The sequence below is a fragment of the Chelonoidis abingdonii genome, chromosome 5, assembly GCF_003597395.2.
Source record: "Chelonoidis abingdonii isolate Lonesome George chromosome 5, CheloAbing_2.0, whole genome shotgun sequence".
In the NCBI taxonomy this organism is placed as follows: Eukaryota; Metazoa; Chordata; order Testudines; family Testudinidae; genus Chelonoidis; species Chelonoidis abingdonii.
The window spans coordinates 136,833,479-136,852,390 of NC_133773.1; the positions used below are offsets into that span (position 1 = coordinate 136,833,479).

General features: G+C 38.7%; 2 protein-coding genes across 3 annotated transcripts in view; one reads left to right on the plus strand and one right to left on the minus strand.

Annotated features, from left to right (window-relative positions):
* Positions 1-18,912, minus strand: part of CTNNA2 (catenin alpha 2) — an 826,679-nt gene that overhangs the window by 206,905 nt on the left and 600,862 nt on the right. The window lies entirely within an intron of this gene.
* Positions 15,030-17,721, plus strand: LRRTM1 (leucine rich repeat transmembrane neuronal 1). Its single transcript, XM_032775525.2, has one exon. It carries the CDS (start codon positions 15,835-15,837, stop codon positions 17,398-17,400), a length of 1,566 nt encoding a protein of 521 aa, XP_032631416.1. The 5' UTR covers positions 15,030-15,834; the 3' UTR covers positions 17,401-17,721.

The following is an 18,912-nucleotide window of genomic DNA, read 5'->3' on the forward strand; positions in this document are numbered from 1 at the left end:
CAATAATAAAAGCAAAGAAGAAGGTAGGTTAGATCCAGCGATTTTGACAGCAGAAAAGGGACATAAGGCCAGCTTCAGCTCTCTGTTATACTGCTGTAAATCCAGAGTTGTTCCATTCAAGGCATCCAAATGAATTTTAATCTACTCTAACGTAACTCAGATCAGGGTCTGGCCCATTGTGATAAGATTTTCATGAGAATAGTCATTTTGATATTTAATTTAATGGGTACCTTTTAATTTAATGTGTACCTTTTCACTAGGTTTAATCATGCATTTTCTATACACAGAGAAAATTAATAGACTAACATAAAACAAGGCAAAATATGTGCTATGTGTGTTACAGTGAAATCATCACATATAAAGAAAATAATATGTTATGTTTGCAATCAGTCAATTAATTTAATTCACATGAAAAGTTTCGAGCACTAGCCCTTTTTATGCAATCTCTTGACTTTTTTTTTTATTATTGTGGCTGAGGAATCATTGTGTAGTTTGTGATTCTGGGGTTACTAGCCATGTGTTTGGGGAAGGGGGTTGTTTTTAACTGATTGGTCTAAAATCAGACAGTAGTGGGTGATTCGAATAAAAATGGAATTGAATCATGTTTCTATATAACCAATAGCCTTATATAGATGAGATGTGGTGGGTGGAGGGGAAAGAACAAAATATTTCTAGTCTGAGTAGAGATTAAATGACAAGAAGACTGGAGTTGCCATCTACTGGAGTGTATAAAGAATGACAATTGACATGTATAAAAATCCTATCCTGAAATAATTAGTCAAAATAAGTCCAAGTATTGCTACACAATTATCAAAAAATATATATAAATAAACAAAGGGATATTATTTTTCAATGACAATTTTTCAGCAATTCAGAAAATACATGAGGAGGCTATACTAAAACCATCATATTTGCTTAACTTTTTTATCCATGTCTTATAAAAGATTATTCTTAGTACTTCATAGCAGCACATGCCTATTCCCCTATTCAAGCTTCACAAAAATAAAAACACCAGAAGCTGTAATGAAAGCAGTGATCTACTCTTCAAATATGAATACCTAATCATTGTTATATTTTGTTATTTTTCACCATTATTCTTTGGCCTACAAGAAGAGAACTTTATGAAATATCCCTAGCTAATGAAACATCTAAAGACAAAACAGCAATTTTTTTTATATTTGTGTTACTATTAAACATAGTTACTCAATATTCATCTGCGCAGTTGTAATCATATGCCAAAAAAAGCTGTTCACTTTTTTTATTCAAATAAGGTCTATAGAAGAAATGATGTTTCTCAGATAACTCCTCTAACAGATAGCAGAACACACAAAAGCTCTTCAGTAAAAACACTTCCTTAAACCACTTAATATACCAAATTGTTCCTGAGACAAAATAGATCTTTCCCAAGTAGATCAGAACACCTGTAATCACCAGTTCAGTAAGGAACGCAAGAAGTACAGAACAAGTGCTTCAGTTCACAGGCTGGCTGCCTCTGAATTTCTGGTTAGCATATCTAAAAGAGGCACAAATGCTGCAGGGGAAATTACACCAAACTAGTAGGAGGCATGATGTCCATTACAGCTACAACCTAGCAATTCAATGTATTCAAAGGGACAGACGCTAACAATCAGCAAGAGCACTGACACACTCCATCGCATCTCTCAAAAAAAAAAGACCATGGCTGTAAGACACTTGCATTTCTTGGAATTTTTTTAACAAGTTAATTTTTTCTTTAACATTTAGTGAACATATTCATTAGTCTGTTATTAAATCCTTTATATTAAGTGACTGGACTGAAGTCTCTGACGTGAACTTTGTGATTATGATTAATGGAGCTCAAACACAAAGGATTATTTCTCTGTAAAACGTCAGATTGTATAATCACTGGAATTAATCCCAAAGGGCCATAGAAAATGTTCTGAATAGTTCCAAGTCACATTTTTATCACATTTTTCGTTTGACTGGGAGGTGATCTTTAACTGCAGCTTTAAGTAAAGCAAGTACTGCAAGCAAGTCATCAGACATGATGAAAAATGATGTATTTCTCCAACAGAGCCTAAAAGCAGGGCCAGCTCTAGGTTTTTTGCCACCCTGAGCAAAAAGAATTTTGCCTGCTCCTCAGCCCAGCCTGGGTTCCCCACCCCGCACCCCCTGCCGCCCCAGCGCTGGGCTCCCTCCTTCCCCCGCACCAGTGCCCTCTCTCCACCCACACTCCACTATTGCCCCAGCCCTGGGCTCTCCCCCCAACCTGCACCCTCCTGCTGTCCCAGCCCTGAGTCCCTGGTAACTCGCTCCCAGGGTGGGTCATTCAACAGGAATGTTGGATGTGCACAAAACACAGACAGGATTGGTTCTCATATGGTTACAGAGCTGCAGTAAAGTGGAAGAGTTTTCAGCTTGTGTGCTTGGAAGATATCTGGATACGTATCATAAGACTGTCCTACATAAATTAGGACAAGTAGAGATGCCTTTATTATTCTTTTGTTCCACTCTTTGTTTCTATGGGGAAATTGTCAATGCAATATCACTGTCTTCCTTTTAAAAAATAAAACTTAAAAAGGGCAATATCTGTTGAAAATAGCAATTCCAGTCTTAAAAACCACTGGAAGCATTTCTTGCTTCTTCATTTCCTATCCTACTTTTTCTACAGCAAGTTGCAGTGGATCAGTATATTTGATTTGGGAGAAATGACATAACAGCTGTCCAAATTGAGCTTGGGCACTCCTGAATTTTGAGGGTGTTCAAATCTGGAAGAAAGATGCTAGATTCCCTTTCTGAATATTAGCTAAATCTGGAAAGGAAAAGTCAATTTCTGCTTCTGTGGCTCAGAACTGGAAATCCTCCTACATGCCTAGTACTGTATCTAAAGCTGCTGAAGTCCCCTAGCAGAGCCTCCCCTCCCTTACTTTTCATTTTAAATTCTAGTGGGATCCACTTATCTCTCTTGCTAGGCTTCAGCTAGAGAGGTGCACTGTCCATTTAGTCCACCCAACTCCTGCTTTGTGGGCTGCAAGGTGAGGTCACGCCAGTATCCCTGAAGCAGTCTGGGGAAGTCTTCTGAACGGGTATCTGGGGCAAAGCCTTCAACTCCTTGGGCACACTTGTTCCCCATTCACAGTACCACCCCTTTTGACTTGCAGTATGGCTCAGCTACTTCACTCCCTACCCCTCCCTTTCCTGTTGATAGCTACCAAGGGATTGCTAGGAAATGTAGTTCTTTCCCTGCTCCAGAGCTTTATCTATCAGCAGGGAGCTAGGCAAGGAACTACAGCTCCCAGGGTCCTGTGGGTTCTGAGCTCCCATGCTGGATCTCGAGCTGCTCCATGGCTCTACTTCTTCAGAGTTGTGAGAGGGGAGGAAGTGAGATAAAAAAAAAAAAAGGATGGCTAAAATGATGCCCCCTGTAAATGTGCACCCCCAAGCACCTGCTTGTTTTGCTGGTGCCTAGAACCAGCCTTGCCTAAAAGTAACCAATTTATTTTTTACCCCAGTTTGTAGGTAAAATGGCAAAAGCTAATCAATAAAGAACAGGGTTTTTTAAAGGGATACTGTCAATTTCTTTCATCCACCAAGTTTGGAACCAGTCCAACAATTGACATCACTGGCAGTTTTGTCAGACTAAGGACTGAGTAAAAGATTTTAGGATTTGGCTTTTGGGATTTTATAAATCTAATAACTTTTTTTTACTCTTCTGGCTATATACATTATTTTTGTAAAAACAGAAATCTGGGATATGTGGAGAGAGGATGGACAGCTCAGTGGTTTGAGCATTTGCCTGCTAAACCCAGAGTTGTGAGTTCAGTCCTTGAGGGGCCCACTTAGGGATCTAGGGCAAAAATCAGTACTTGGTCCTGCTAGTGAAGGCAGGAGGCTGGACTCAATGACTTTTCAAGGTCCCTTCCAGTTCTAGGAGATTGGTATAGCTCCAATTATTATTATTTTTATAAGAACAGATTTAAAATAAATGTTTGAAATGAAATATACACAGGTTGAGAGGGAAGGTACTGTACATCTGGGGTCAGGCTTGTGTTATGGGGGGTTACAGATAAAAAGATACATACATATCGCATAACAGGAGAGAAATTTAATAATTGTCCTAACAGGTTTTGACTAGATGAGTGAAGACCTAGTCAATCTGCAAGTGGCAAATTTTGCCAGAATATGCCCATTTATTAGAGCAATCTGGAAATAATGTGTGATTTTTATTTTTGTGTGAAAAATTTCTCCATTCTAATCCAAGTGATTATGTCTTTACAAAAATTCATTTTTGGTGAAATTTAAGAACAATTTATTATTTTTCACTGAATCACGCAAAAGTTTAAAAAAAAAAAAACACCTAAGAGGTCCTTTAAAATGAGGACAAAAGGTAACATTTTCCAAAGTAACTAAGGTGCCTGAGCCCTATTGAAAGTCAATTGGATTTAAGCACTTCAGAAACCTAAATCTCATTTTCAAAAAATTATTTAGGAGCCTAGGACACTTTTGGAAATTTTACTGTGAAACCTGAAACTTGACCTGATGTTCAATAAGGATTTAGTGGAGCAAGCAACGTAAAGGGTGATGGAGTTTTTGTCCCCATGTTGCCGAGGAGGTGACCTGATACTTTTTATATCAGTTTCAGCTTTCACAAGGCTGATGTTGTCTAGATGAGGTATATTCCATTGTAATTTTCCAAAAGACATATGAAAATGCCAGTGCCAATTCACCACTGGAAAGCAATAGGCATAGTCTCCTTGATAACTGCAGTTTGTGGAACATGCTTTTTGTGACTGGTGTTACGTGAGAAACCAGTGTCACAAAGGCATCTAAAAGGACACCTAGACTGCAACTGCCCTGGTGATTTTGGGACAAATGTCCTTCATTGGAGGCGATAACATACTGGCAGCAAGTTCTTCAAAGTGATTACTGTTGCCTTCTATCCTGACTTCTGTCTGCTTGGGTTCATCTTCAGCCAGCTCCTCATCTATTTGAAGGTATTGGCCAATGGGACTTCTGTTAAAGTATGATGTGAAGGATAAATAGAGTTGCATACTAGATACTCCTGGCATTTGAATCCATGGAGTCTCACAAATTCTTCCAATGGCTGAATGAAGATAGGGAAAAGGCTAAGACAGATGATTGACCCTCGTGTTACTTCATAAGTACCCTCCGACTGCACATGCCCATCACTACCTTCCGGCTACGGACCTTGAGGGAAGATTTAAATCGTGACAGAACATTTCCTTTCACCTCTTCAATATGTCTTAAGCAGGATAACAGTATCAAATAAAATTAATGATAACCCAGAATGAAAAATGTGCACACTAATTCCAATTCTTCCTCAGCTACATAAAAGCTAGACATAGGGCAAGTTGAGATGGTTCGGATTTGGACTCAAACCCAGGGCCGGTGCAACCACTAGACAAACTAGGCGTCCACCTAGGGTGCCAAGATTTGTCGGCGCCAAAAAGCAGTGCCCAAAATGTCTGAGATGTTCACCCAGCACCAGCTAAATGTGTAACCCTCTTCCTGCCACTGTGCGAGGGGGTGCCGCAGCTTTGATCAGCCCCAGATGGCCAGGAAGTGATATCATTCCTCCTCTGGCAGCTGGGGGTGCTCCGCAGATGCCTGCTGCTCTGGCTCTTCCCCAAGGCTCTGCCTCTGCTCAGCCCCACTCCTCCCCACTCCCCTGAGCTCTGCAGCAGGGTGGGGCTGCGCTCACTGGTGGGGGGAAGTGCAGAGATCCAGCCCAAACCGCACCACCGGGGAGTGCTGGGGGGTGGTTCCCCTCTGCCCTCAAAGCCAGCCCCGACCCCCACATGGAAGCCTGCCCCCCCTCACTTCTGCCCCCCACCAGAGGCCTGAGGCACCACCAACCCCCGACCTCCCCTGAGCCAGCACCACACCCGCTGCCCCTAGCTAGCCCCACACCCCCTGTCCCGACCACAGCTAGCCCCACACCCCCGTCTTCAGCCTGCTCCTGCCGCACCCTGCTGTCCAAAGCCAGCCAGCCCTGCACTCCCGTGTCTCCATCCAATCCCTGCTGCATCCCCATGCCCAAAGCCAGCCAGCCCCTCATCCTGTCAGGTTATTCATTTATTTTCATTAAATATGTAGACAAAATAATGAAATTAATACATTTTCAAGCCATTTTCAAGTGTATTAATTCTAATGAACATGCCACATTAAGCAGTTTTCGTTTTTGAAAGTTTATAATAAGCGATTCTCAGGGGGGAGACGTGAGGGTGGGGCTGCAAGGTGGAAGTTTTGCTTAGGGCACAAAATATCCTTGCACCGGCCCTGCTCAAACCAAGAAGAATATGGAAACTGCACACCTTCTAAGTTTCCCCTGCTGAACTATGACTCCCATACTGACACAGTGTTGTCCTTTCCCCTTCAAATAACTATTGTCCTTCTTCAGGGTTACAAGGGTAATAAAAAAAACAAACGAAAAATGTAATTCCCAGTAATAATACCCAGAGCTACATATAAAATTATATCATAAACCAGCCTTAATATTATAAAACCATACCCTCCTCCCCCCAAAAAAAAATGGCAAAAGAAAACTCCAAATGTTGAGAACTGAGCTTGTTTCAGTTACGTATCCAAAAGTCTGCCTGCTCATCGAATCCTGCAGAGGTCTTCACCACGACCCATGGACCACCATCCCTATGCAACAAACCCTGTTACAGATCTTCCATTTGATAAACCCTAATTACCTTTCCTGGAGTTATTTTCTTGGGGGCAGAAATGGCCTTCTAACTCTCTCTGGTATTTTTGAAAGATGACATCTTTAACATGTTTTGGCAGCATATCTCCTCCAATGCTCAATAAAACTGTGAGAACAAGTGAAGATGGCTTCAGCTGATCTACCTCAGCACACAGGCTAGGCTCAGCTAATATAACAATCTGAAAAAATACCATGTGACAAATCTTTCCATACGGCATGAAACAAATTTCATGGGCAACTTCAAATAACTTTATGCTGGCCCAAAAATGTTTGCATGAAGCATCCTAGTTTTGTGTATTATTATTATTTGTATTGAACCACAGCACAAAGGCCTCAGTCAGAACTGCGGCCCTCTTATGCTAGTCACTGTATCAAAACAGAAGCAAAGGAAACAGCACATGTCCTGAAGAGACTACAATCTAAAAAAAGACAAGACATGTGAAGAGGGGGTGGACAGGCACACAACATACATAAAGAATGAGCAGGATGATAATGGGGCATGCATGATTACTTTTATAATTCTTTTTTAAACTATCCTCAAATGCTCCTTCACTAAGCCATTTTTAGTTATTACATATAAGTATAAAAACTATGCCCATCTGCCATTCTAGCTACACTTCTGTCCTCAGATAGCATATTTCCAATGGCAAATTGGTTTCCTTAATCACTTTTTGTCCCTTATCTTCCTACTCCCCAGGTGGATCCCATCCCAAATTTAGGGCCTTGGAAAGAGGGTGGGGTTTTTAGCCAATCTGAAGAATCTCTCATGAACTGGCAATTAAGCAGCATAGACTATGATGTGAGCTGCTGAAGTATCAGGCTGGCAAACTCCTGGGAGTTGTTTCTCTGTTGCCACTGTCCTGAGCCAACGTGGCTAGGAGAAAAGGAGCTGCTTGGGGCAGTGTACAATGGGAGATGGATCCCCGGTCACTGGGTCTGGAGTGGCAGAGATACACTGCAAACTCAAAAAGGGGCACATATGAAGTGTTTGTAGTTTCACACCAATTATTTCCCACATACCTAGGATTACCATTGTCATAGGATCATATTATTTGGAACTTCACTGACATAATCTTGAAAAATGATTATAATTTTTCCACACTCTGTAGTCACACTCACATATAACATGCAGAATGCATTTATACACCTAAAGACATTGTTCATAGACAAAAAAACTCTAAATAATGTTAAAAGATCTACAATACATTTTGAGCTATTGGGCATTTCACAGATACTGAACACTGATTTTGATTCAGAAGCTCTAATTAATACAAGCTTGGCTCCATACCAAATCTGAAAAAGAAATTGAGCACTCTCTTGCCAGATTAGAAGTATTTGCAGTACAAAAAGAGTACAAAGTGAGCCAAGTGTTCTTTAAAAATAGTTCTTTAGAATTCTTAACAGACACAAAAAGGCTCTATGTCCTGAAAAAACAGGTTTTCCCTTGTGTCACTTTCCTTTAGGGAGGACAATGCAGTTTTACTATGAAGTCTTGCACTAATTTTGCACAAAATATGGAATGGGTCCTAATAAACTCTATGATATTCATTGTATAGCAGAGACTACCAAAATTAAAGACTCAGAATTGCATCAGTGAATAGAAACACTCACTAGTTAGGACCGCTAAGTATATTAGATGCCCCTGAGCCCAAGGTCAACTTCTCAAGTGACTTTGCATTTGTTTACAGAATTCACTATAAGTTTCAAATAATTTGTTTTAAGACAATAAGTAATCAGTAAAAAAAATGATTCTATCATATCTTTTTTTGCTCTCAGTTTTGTAAGGCCCTTAGCACAGGAATGTGAAAACATAAAAAGATTTGTAGAGGCATGATCCAAAGCTTCTCATTGACTTCAATTGACTTTAAATTAGTCTGTTAAAGAACAAAGATAGCTTTCTTTAAAATACAAAAAAACAAAACAAATCTCTCTACACACACACGGAGACACATACTAAATTGCTCAGTAATGTCTATTAATTATTGGCAATAATTTAAAGAAAGGTCAGATTGTACACTTGTTAGGACAGGGACTATCTTTGTGTTGTGTGTTTTTACAGCGCCCAACACCATAGGATCTTGGTGCATGACTGGTATTTCTAGACATTGTAGCAATATAAATTAGAGCAATACTTCAGTTTCTCTAGGTTTACCATCATTATCAGAATTAATCCTATTTGATATGCTCATCAGTATTTATATTTTTGTATTTTATATTTGTTCTACTATATATGAAAAGATGAAAACTTCCTATAATCTTCCAGTGACATGGATTACATGAAAAAAAAAATGATTTCAAAAGGAGGTCTGTATTCTGATAATGGTAATTTTGTAAATTTTCTCCTTTCAGCCTCTTGTATATTGTCAGAGCAGAAGGATAGTAGCATAAAAATATTGCCCTTCTAAACAGCCAAAATATACAAAAAGGCACAGATATCTGGGCATGATTTAGTCTGCCAAAGATCTGTTTGTATGTTTTCTATAGGGGTTGTGAGATGTTGATCATCATGTATCCCCATAACTATCTAGGCCAGGATGTATTGTTAAGAGACTGTAGGATTTCTAGGAGTTCAGAGAACATTTCAGACTATAAAACATTCCAATAAAATTATCTGGAAACATATTGCTTAACTGTAATGCCTTACTCACTCACTTGCAATAATACCTGTTCTGACTGAAGAAAGCACAACTAGAGACTTTATTCCAAGAACTGATTTGTTCATTGGCTCGGGTAGAAAAAACTTGCACGAAACTAGCCTATTTGTGCTAATATTGTCAGTGCCGAAACATTGCATGCCTTGAAATTAATTTAGACTCAAACTCCTTAACTAACGAGGCCAGTGCATACTCCATAGCAATGGTATAGTGGGAACTATACTATATTCCTGCAGCAAGGTTATGAGAAAACAAATATCGACCTTGGGTGGGATTTTTTTGTTGTTTTTGTTTTGAATTTCTGATTGCTCATGACAAATATATTTGGAAAGGAGCAAAAGAAGTGACTTGAGAAGGACTGTTTTCCTAATACTATGGAGAACAGATTTGTGCCTAATGCATTGTGAAGATTTTCCAAGAACAGTTTATCCATTTGTAAAATGACTCCTCAGTTAGACTGCCAGGAACAGCTTTTAATTTGTTCACCCAAGCTTCAGAAAACTTATTTAGGAACTTTTTTTCTATGAATTCCTGCATCTTACTGATCTGAGTAGTGTTTTTTGGCAGACAGGCTTTGTCTTCGCTGCAAAAAAGGTGAATTTTTGATATCAAGACAGCTATCTCAATGTAAAATCCTAGTTGTGACAAGGCACAGGTATTTTTTTCCTTTAAGCTAGCTAGTCAAATTTAAACCCCTGGTGGCAGGGTAAAGGATTGATTTTGACTTGCTACTTCAAGGTAAAAATTACCTGTGCCTTTTCTCAAGCAGGATTTTACATTGCAATCACTATCTCAAATTACCTATCTCAATGTAGAATTGTGTCTCTTTCCAATGAAACAGAGTGTTAGGTTTTCTCTATGCCTGGAAAATGAGTTGGGTTACAAGATGTATCAATTAACACACTTCAATGAATATGTTTTAAAGACCATTTAGTATGTAGTATTGACAAAGACAGTTATATTTTGAAATGTGTTACCTAGTCATGACTAACCTTAAGTGGAAACGGTGACCCCTGGGGTATGTCTAGGCTGGTGTGTGGTCCCATTTTAACACCAGTTAACTGAAAACCAATTAACTCTAGTTGAGTAACACCTCCAGATATGCTTTGGAAGATCTTGGAATAAATGTTTGTGGCGTATCTAGATTAGCATTTCTGAAGATGTTAGTTAACTAGATTTAATTGAAATGCAGTTAACTCAAGTTACAACAAGACCAAAATTCTAGTCTAGATGTACATGAACTAGGAGTTGTTTACAACCAGCTTAATTGTTTGTAACACAACTATCTGTGCCTAGCTATGTGGTCTTTAACAATGTGTGTATTCATTAAAACTTGTTAGTTAACACAACTAATTTTTCTCAGTGTAGACAAAAGTTGACATTAGGACATTCACAACCAACATGACTGGTTACATATTTCCATTGTGCAGCCAGATAGCCCTGCTGCAATTTCACAGATATTCAGGGAGAGAGTCAGTAACTCTTTAGCTTATGGGAATTTTACACTAATAGTAAGTGGACACGAGAGACATTGTCTCACTATTGATATATTTTCTTTAAAAGATACACTGACAATTTTGCATGTTGATTGACTCCATGACTGACTTTACAGAGGTTCACATGGGTAACTGTTATGGCTGATGATGGCAACCAAGTATCTGAATGAAGAGATAAAAGTGTATTTATCACATTGTCAAAATCAATACGCTGATTTACATAAGAATATCTATTTCTTAACGATCGTAACACACCCGAGGTGTCTATTCTGTACTGACAGTAAGGCAGCAGAGATAGCTATCTTTTACTTATTACTTCAACACCTTGAATGGTCAGAGTCATTTTGATTAAAAAAACTTGTATATTGCAATGGCTGTGTGACCACTAAAAATACCATTTTACATAGCTCATCCACTCCTTATCAACTGATATTCTAAATACTATTTGGGAGAGACCGTGAGCTAAATGCCAGGAGTGTCCAAGATGTAAATATCTGAGCAATAACAGATTTAATTTGCTACCCTTGAAGTCACATCTTTTCTTTTCCTTTCCTTTTCTTTCTTTAAATGTTTCCTTTATAAAAATGCCATGGTTCACTGCACTTGAAAATTAAAGACTACAGTGTAAAGATCAAGGTTTGAGTTTATCCATTCCTAGCCACAAAGGGAAATTAAAATCACCAATCAAATTCCCATTCCTTAGAAATAACTTAGAAAATACCAAAAGCAAGAAGTACATTTTTGGTATTCTTGGTGCATGGCATAAACACGATTATTTTACACTCTGCTTAGTGGGATCTTGCACATTTTTGAGTTTACACATTTGATTGTTAATAAAATAAAGAGTATACATACACAGAGATTATGAGCCAAATTCTGCATTTATTTACATCGATGGAACTCTACTGAAGTCATAGATTCATATTTTTCAAGTCTAGAAGGGACCATTGTGATCATCTAGTCTGATTTCCTGTATAACTCAGTAGAAATCAGTATAGTGAAGCACAGATTTGGACCTAATAAATGTTTGGGCATAAATAACAATTATAGCGTACAATACCAGAAATCAATAAATATGAAGTACAATTGGAACTAGTTAATGTGTTAATTTGTTAAATGAACAAATAACATGAATATGAAGAGAATATCAAATGGAAGTAGACTAAACAAATTAAAGAAAGATGACTTTACCACTTACTTTGACATCGTGAACAATTTTGCGAATCACTGCACTGGAATACCAGCAAATTTCATTTGTGTGATGATTTCAATATATAATTTATCAGCTAAACTTTTTCTAAAGCTGCATATTTATCTTCTGTAACCTACATTGATTTAATCAGTCTCCTATAAAAACATATATACTTAGTTTAAACTTCTGAAAACAATTTACAATAGCTGCATTTTATACACTAATTTAAGTCTTTTAATTTATACAAATTTGCCATAGGGTTTTAAACTGTAGAAAATGTGTAAACTTAACAAGTTGGCAGTGATAACAGCTTTGACAGAAGAAATTAAGTCATTTGAAGAACAATTAGGTTGAAAGCAGATTTCTGTTTTTATTGCAGTAAAAGGTATATTTTAAAATATTTAGCCACTCTATGATTGACAAGTTTACCAAAGACACTGTAGAACCAAGACACATTCATTCAATTTCATTTTTGTTCGAACCCATATTCCATACTTCTTGGATTTAGTCAACCCATTGCTTCAATGGCTGTAGCTAGACATATCGAGCTCTGCCATTCTTAGAATGACCTGGTTTCTTTGTACAAAAGCCTTTTAGAGATAGGAGCGCATTCTCTCCTGCAACAGAGCTTTGCTCTGCACCAGAGCTGATTCTGGCCCCCTTCATTTTGTCACTACTTACATCAGCTGCAGTAAGATCTAATTATTTGCCACTGGCATGGGATCCTTAATAGATCTTAAGCCCATGCAAGATCGGTGGATTGGAGCAGGGCAGCACCTTCACACAAATCTCTCTTCCTCCTACACCAGTGGAGAAGGGGCCAGATTTAGAAATTTAATGCCCAGTAGAGTGTTCACCAATGCCAGAAGAATTATTTTCTGATGATTTGCAGCTGCCTATGGCTCCTTTATGCCATTGAAGTGGTTGGTATCATCATTAGAAATATAGGGTCTGCCAACCCCTCTTGAAGGGATAAGGGAAGTTCCCTTTGCAGAGTTGCCCCTGACCTGTTTATTGGCAGGGAGTGTTAAGCTCCTCATGGGATTCCAGTCCTAAAACATTGTGGGTTTTGTGCAATCTCCATACAGGCCCAATGCTTCAGCCTCTGCTACTGACTTCATCAAATACTCAGAACTGGAATCCTGAATATGCCCTGGCATGGACATGAATTTACAACCTCCCTTTCCTTGTCTGCTTCCCTTAGTCTCTCCTCATGTTCTTTCGTCTCTTTCCCCAATGTTTTTGTGTACTGGGAAAGAGAAGCCGATATGCATTGCTACTACTGGACAGGAACAGGCTGTAATTGCCACTGCAGGACTTCCTGAGCTGTGAATAAGGAACATGAGTGGGAGGAGGAACACGGTCAATTTTCCATCCATGTGAGAATGCTAAATACTACAAAAGTTTCAGATTTTGGTATGTGCCCAACCACCCTTTTTGAAAAATAATGGATATGTACAGTAGAAGGGCATAAATACATTGAATTAAGAGGATAAATAATTCTTCATTCCAAGTTCTGAGACTGAATTCAAAAAACTTTAACCTATTTTTGAAGGACGTTTTGAACAAATGTGTTTGAAATGATTCTCTCACATATTCATGTTTGAATTCCTGAAAATATTTTTGGCATTAAATTTTCTGTGACTTCCCTTGGAACAGAACTTCTGCTGTCTCTAATTACGGTGTTCCCTGAGCTGCACCAGCACATGATCAAAGCAGCCAATCATGATCAAATACATTTAGTAGAACCAGGATCTTGTATTGATTTATTAAAAACCTGAAAAACTGTTTTGGTCAATATTGTAGCCAAACTCAAAGCTAATCTAACTTTACACACCCACCTAATAATCAATGGTGACTTAAATAAGAGAACAGCCTTTTCTTTTGCATAAAATGTATTTTCATGTCAAACTTCCTTAAAGGGATACACTGAACCCCGAGTTGGGGTTCCAATAGCATTGTCAGCAGATTCATTTCTGATGGCATTTCATAATGGAAAAGGATGGCCGATATCTCCCTGACAATAGTATTGCATATTTCTCGGTCTAAAGATTACAGAGATAGCTTATCAACAGCAGTCTTTTCTATATATAGTGATGAATGAAAATTAGTATGCAATGATTTGTTAGTCCATGGAACAAAGGGCAGCACAAATGGGAAAATGTAATCTAATCGGGTTCCAAATCCCCTCTCTCCCCACCACAAACACACTAAAGGGACAACCTGCATGTTGATCTCATTCAGAAAGCACAGCATTCTTTATGCTGCATGAATAATAGTTCTGTGTGCCGTAGCATATACTGCAAAAAAAAAAAAAGAAAAAGAAAAACGCTATTAGGAAAACCATGTGCTGACCACATTAAAAATATGCAGGATGGTAAAAGACCAAATGTAATTAAAACACATGAGTCCAGACATTACAATTTGCATAGCCCTTAGTGCCTTTCTGTGAGAAAGATCGTGCAGAATTCCCAAATATGCCCTGGTAGAGGTTATCAGAATAAAAACATATTCCCAACAAATGACTATAAAATTCAAACGTTTGTCTTGGAAAAAAAGAAAGAAAAGAAAGAAAAAAAATCCAAAAATCACATTTTATATACTACTTCTCAGAACAAGAAACAAACACACACAATGCCCCCCCCCCCCCAGCTAATCCCTATGTGCCTTATGAATTCAGGCAAGTTTAAACAAAAGGAGGTGGGAGGAAGAAAGAAAAAAAATCTACTTCTGTAGCTTCCTACTTAGAAATGTCAGGCTCCTGCTGATGATTTTTGTGTGTGTGTGTTTGAGTAACGGAGAGATAGGCTTAAAGTATTTTCCATTTCATCAAAGAACATATATTACTTTCCTGGCTCACTAAAATGTTGGTTTTATGCCCACCCCTTTTCAATCTGCCCATGTCTGAGATGCACAGTGCAGGCGTACAATCATGAGCAGCTTACGACACTCAGTGAGCACTAGGTGCCTCTGCATGCTTTAGCAACATACTGCTCAGCTGAAGGGAAGGGATTCTTGCTGTCTCTCTCTGCTCTAAGCATCACCTAACAAGCAAAGCGAACAAAGAATGGGAAATAAAGCTATCCTTAGCCGGTCAGTGAGTGAATTGTAATCTGTCTCTGTGGAGTAAAGGTTGTGTCGGTCAATGGTCGTTTCAAATGATGGACATTAAAGAGATTGTCAAATCCTGTGGAGTCGTTAGTAAAGAGTTTGGAGTTTTTTTCACAACGTCACAGTATTAACTGCAGAGAAAAGGACAGAGAGAGAGAGAAAGAGAAGATCAAGCTCATGCAGATAGTTCTGAAACTTGCAAGTCCTAGAAGTCAGCTAAAAAGCTAGCTGGACATCCCTTTAGCTCTTTGAGCAGAAGCAAAATAAGACATTGTGAGCCTGCCAGCTTTGCACAAAATTGAAAGGGATTGAATTTGTAGCACAGAGGGGTCTTTTTTAGTTCTGCATATAATTAGTCCAAACACAAAGGAAGCAACTGAATGGAGGTTGTCACTCTCTGGAAAAGGGTGGGTAAGACACTTTTTAATTAAATTCTTTCATGAAGAAAGATTTTTTTTCTTTGCTGCAGTATCTAACATGAACAAAATCTACATCCTTTTACCTGTGAATGTCTGTGAACTTTAATGCTGCACAGCTCCTGCATGCTGTAAAGTGAAATATTTGCCTCTGTGTCTTTTTTTTTTTTTTTTTTTGCCCAGAAATAAAATATGATGTAGAATTTGAAAAGATTTCAATGGACATTCTCAAGCATATTTGGAAACATTCTTGCTAATGGATTTCCTTCTTATTGGTCTCTGTTTAAACTGGTTGCTGTGGAAGCCCCCAGGGTTGATATTGTGTACACTGGGTGTCTTTTTAAAAATGCTTCCAGCCGTGAATAGTGGGTGTCCACAGCTATGTCGGTGTGAGGGCAGGCTTTTGTACTGTGAGTCATTGAATCTTACAGAGATGCCTCGCAACCTGTCGGGCATGATGGGCTTGTCTCTGCGGTACAACAGCCTTTCAGAGCTGCATGATGGACAGTTCACAGGGTTAATGCAGCTCACGTGGCTCTATCTGGATCACAATCACATTTGCTCAGTGGAGGGGAATGCCTTTCAAAAATTGCGGAGAGTTAAAGAACTCACTCTGAGTTCCAACAAAATCACTCAACTGCCCAATACTACTTTCCGACCTATGCCAAACTTGCGTAGTGTGGATTTATCATACAATAACCTGCAGTCGTTGGAACCAGATCTGTTTCATGGGCTGAGAAAATTAACAACTTTGCACATGCGGTCAAATGCCATCAAGTTTGTGCCAGTGAGAATTTTTCAGGACTGTCGCAGCCTCAAGTTTCTAGACATAGGATACAATCAGTTGAAAAGCCTGGCTCGCAACTCTTTTGCAGGCTTGTTTAAACTCACTGAACTACACCTCGAGCACAATGATTTGGTGAAGGTGAATTTAGCTCATTTTCCAAGGCTCATTTCACTGCATTCTCTCTGCCTACGAAGGAATAAAGTCACTATTGTAGTCAATTCCTTGGACTGGATATGGAAATTGGAAAAAATGGATCTCTCTGGCAACGAGATTGAATACATTGAACCTCATGTTTTCGAAAGTGTACCTCACCTCCAGTCACTGCAGCTGGATTCCAACCAGCTAACCTACATTGATCCAAGAATCCTCAACTCCTGGAAATCACTCACTAGCATCAGCCTTTCTGCAAACATCTGGGATTGCAGCCGTAATGTTTGCGCCTTGGCCTCCTGGCTAAGTAACTTTAAGGGTCGCTATGACAGCAATCTGCTCTGTGCCACCCCTGAATATGCACAGGGGGAGGATGTTTTAGATGCAGTGTATGCTTTTCACTTATGCGAAGATGCAGAAGACCCAACAAGTGTTAACATGCTATCAGCAGTAACAAACAACAGCGACCAAATGTTCACTTATAGCCCTGCCACAATAATATATGACGTGCAGGATACTGAAGGAGAAAGAACAACAAATGCCATAACCGTAACTATCCCCAGTGAAAACACTGAGAATGCTGTTCAGATTCACAAGGTGGTGACAGGGACCATGGCACTGATTTTCTCTTTCCTCATCGTGGTTTTAGTGTTGTATGTCTCCTGGAAGTGTTTTCCAGCCAGCCTAAGGCAACTCAGACAGTGCTTTGTGACACAGCGCAGAAAGCAGAAGCAGAAACAAACCATGCATCAAATGGCTGCCATGTCAGCCCAGGAGTATTACGTTGATTACAAACCCAACCACATTGAAGGAGCTCTGGTGATCATTAATGAATATGGATCTTGTTCCTGTCACCAGCAGCCAGCAAGGGAATGTGAGGTGTGATTTTCTGTGGGAATTTAAACAGTGTGCAACCAAATAACAATGGGCAGACAGTTGGATGGGGGTTTACTGTGCTTTTCTGATGATTTCTGATGCACTTCTTTGCTGAAATTGTAAGAGGATCTGTCTAAAAGACTTGATATGTTAGCTTTATTGTGTCTTAAAATCTTCAGGACAGTCAGTCCTAACATTTCATATGATAATATTCCCTTTGAAGATCTGACAATATTCAGGAATCTGAGAGTGTAAAAAGATACCAATTATTGACTGATTTTTTTTTTGTAAACTACAAAAATGTTTAAAATAAAAAAAATAGCATTTACAGTTTTTGCAGACTGGTGTATACTACATGAATTGTTACCTGTATGCAAAATACAACAGTTTAACCTCTTTTCTCTTCACATACAAGTGATGAAATGAAAATCTAGCAGCAAGGAAGCCACATAAAATTGAAAGATTGAAATTTAGCAGATGGCTTCACAGTGTAATTATTACACATCCACATACACCATGTTACTGAAAAAAAAAAAAAGCATGGCATAGCAAATATATTTTTGTTAATGTGCTACCTGTAACAGTATATCACTAAAAGAAGGAGCTGAGTCATCTTGGAAAGGCTAAAGTTCTAACCTGCCCCTAGGAAATATTTCTGAAGATTTTTCAAGATAGCTGACTTCTAAGTTGTACTAAGAGCCACAAAGATGCAGCATATCCCATCAGTATATTCTGTATCTGAATTAATCACATTGCAAAGTCTGATTAAAAAAGAACACCTTCTTTTAAAAGACTTATTTAAAATCTACTAGCATTCCCCTCTTTCATGCTCTTCTGCTGTATGCTAAAAGTAGAGAAACCATTGCTCTGTGCAGTGTAGAGTAATGATGAAAGGACTAAGGAGGCAGCAATCCAATTTTCAGTAATGAAAGATCGGTGTGTTTCAAAAGCAGAACCTTGGGTGTAACACTGCAGGCCCATTAGGGATAGGGTGATTAGAGCATACTTATGGTTACTATAGTTAACCACTATAAAATCCTATCTTGGGAATGCCTGGCTTGCCAGTCACTTTAATCACAAGACATCCTTAACAGCCCACCCTTCTAAAAATATCTGCAGAGGCATAAAGTACATGATCCTACCTTACTGAGTATTGACACAGGGATTGGTGATTAGATCAACAGTGCTTTCTTAATACAGAGCCATGCAGCTGTTTCATTTTATTGCCCTTCTTTAAATGCTTGCTTTTCCTGTATTTTGGATTTTTTCTCTCCAATATGTGACCAAGCTACTGATTGCTCTTCTGAACCACTCCACACATGTCAATGAAAACGAGGGTGTTGCATTTTTATATCATCAGGCAATGCATCTTTGAAACCTTCTTCATACAGCATACCATTCTAATAAAATGTGACAGATAAAGAATTTTGTAAAATGTATACATTTTGTACTTATTTATTCATGCTATGGCTAGCATCAATGGAAGAAAGTGCCCCCAAATTGACATTTTTAATGTTAACT

Bases quoted from the DNA above. Each gene is read 5' to 3' on its own strand.
- LRRTM1 (XM_032775525.2), top strand. From the start codon at position 15,835: ATGGATTTCCTTCTTATTGGTCTCTGTTTAAACTGGTTGCTGTGGAAG.